At 57.5% G+C, this 2074-nt stretch overlaps 1 protein-coding gene across 1 annotated transcript in view; it reads left to right on the forward strand.

The window, feature by feature from the left end:
* The window catches only part of LOC104547735 (ephrin type-A receptor 7-like), a gene marked incomplete at both ends in the record, with an annotated part of 7645 nt that overhangs the window by 5207 nt on the left and 364 nt on the right, over positions 1–2074 (forward strand). Inside the window, 3 exons of the mRNA XM_010193549.1 lie at positions 20–83; positions 798–859; positions 947–1162. Of these exons, the coding sequence (XP_010191851.1) occupies positions 20–83; positions 798–859; positions 947–1162 (342 nt within the window). The remainder of the gene's footprint in view (positions 1–19; positions 84–797; positions 860–946; positions 1163–2074) is intronic.

A 2074-nucleotide genomic window follows, 5' to 3' on the forward strand; every position in this document is an offset into this window, starting at 1 on the left:
GCGCTGCTTCCTGGGCGAGGCCTGCACCATGGGCCAGTTCGACCACGCCAACGTCATCCGCCTGGAGGGCGTCATCACCAGGGGTGAGGGTCATCATTGGGGTCGGGGTCATCATTGGGGTTGGGGTCATCATCAGGGGTGAGGGGGTGCAAGGGATGGGCTCAAGCTGTTGTGTTGGAGCGGTGACCCGGGGGTGCAGTACTGTCACTGTCTGGAAATCGGGTGTTTCCTCATGCATTGGCTGTTTTAGCAATCTGATGATTAATAAAATGCTTACAGCTAAGCATTTAATATGAATAAATCCAGGTAGTAAGACCTACAGTTGAGCAGCAAAGCTGTGCACCCCTAGTGAAAGCAAATTGAAGTGAGGTTGTGCCAGTAAAACAGAGCTCTGACCGCCCCCAGCTCTCGTGGGAGTGTGCGCTGACCTGGTCTGTGGGCGCTGTAGTTAAATGTATTCGTGTAAATCCAAAGAAACGGGAGCACGTGTGCTGGTTTAAATGAAGGCAGCAGTTCTGTCCCGAGTCTTGGGTTGAGCTGCTTGCTTTTGCTTTTGTGGAGCGGTGCTGTGCTCCCTTGGGCTCAGTGTCCTGATTAGAGGAGCAGCTGATACTGGGATCTGGTGGTTCCCAGCTGGGAATCACAGAAAAGCCTCAGGCCACTGCAAACTGGGGTAAATTCTGGGTCTCCTTGGGTAGCAGTGCAGGCTGCCCACGCTGCAGACCAGCACCCGGATTTTAACAGCTGCAGAGGTAGAAAAGCCTGCAGCAACTCACTGCCCTCGTCTGTCCCTGCAGGGAGCACCATGATGATCGTGATGGAGTACATGGGCAACGGGGTGCTGGACGCCTTCCTCAGGGTGAGCACTGGGGCTGGCGGTGACCACAGGGCCCTGCTCCTCCACTGGGGCCCTGCTCACCCGCGGCTCTGCCTCCTCTCTCCGCAGAAGCACGAGGGGCAGCTGGCAGCCGCCCAGCTCGTCTGCATGTTGCAGGGCATTGCCTCGGGCATGGCGTACCTGGCGGAGATGGGGTACGTGCATAGGAGCCTGGCCGCCCACAAGGTGCTTGTGAACAGCAGCCTGAATTGCAAAATCACCGGCTTCAGGCGGCCTCAGGAGGACAAGATGGAGACCATCTTCTCCACCATGGTGAGCTGCATTTCCAGACTCTGTTGTCAGCATTCCCCCAAAGCAAAATGCTGTCAGAGCCCAAACCTGGGCAGGGGGGGATCTCTGGCTGCAGTGCACGGCCATGGCCCACAGTGCTGGGGCTGGGTCACTGGTGAGGGTGACCCAGATGTGGGGTGAGGAGCAAATGCAACATCAGCCGGCTTCTGCAGGCACTGTTAATGAGAGACACAGCAACCCTGCCCCAGGAACAGCACTTTTTGTGGGCTTTCACTTCCTTCTTCATGGAAGACGCTGCACCTGAAAGGTCTTACTCACAGAGGAACCAGATGTGTTTAGTTGGTTCCTCAGTCCAAGGAGCACTTGCTGCCTGGGCAGGGCCGAGGGGAGGCGCTGCCTGCAGGGACCAGGGCAGGGCATGGGCGCGATGCCCCTTGCCTGATGTGGCCGGTGCTGCCTGCGCAGCCGTGGCCCTGCCCTTGTCCCTACCCCTATCTCCGTCCCTCTCCCTGGCCCTGTCCCTGTCCCTGCCCTGGTCCCGCTGTGGCCGCTGTGCCGCAAAGCCCAGCAGAGTTTCCCTGGCGCTGGTGAGGGGTGGCGAGCCCAGCGGGAGCCCTGGGCAGCAGGGCTGTAACCCTGTGGTCAAGGTCTCCCCACTGTTAATCACAATTAGCGGCAGTGTCTGTCACCTGCTTCCCCTCGTGCATCCCAGGGCCTCTGCCGAGACAGGGATTGCTGATTACAGGAGAGCAAGCCAGGCTGGAGCGACTGTGTGCTTGTGCAGTTCTGAAACAGTTTTCATTAAATATTAAGGTATAAAATGCCATCATCTCTTCCCAGAGACGCTCTCCTCCCATTAATATTTCAGGACTCGCACTCCCATGTAGCAGTCGGTCGCACGGCCATTTTAAAACAAATTGAGGCAAGGGTTTCTCTTGGTACTAA

Source organism: Mesitornis unicolor, unplaced genomic scaffold, assembly GCF_000695765.1.
Source record: "Mesitornis unicolor isolate BGI_N332 unplaced genomic scaffold, ASM69576v1 scaffold28321, whole genome shotgun sequence".
Taxonomy (NCBI): Eukaryota; Metazoa; Chordata; class Aves; order Mesitornithiformes; family Mesitornithidae; genus Mesitornis; species Mesitornis unicolor.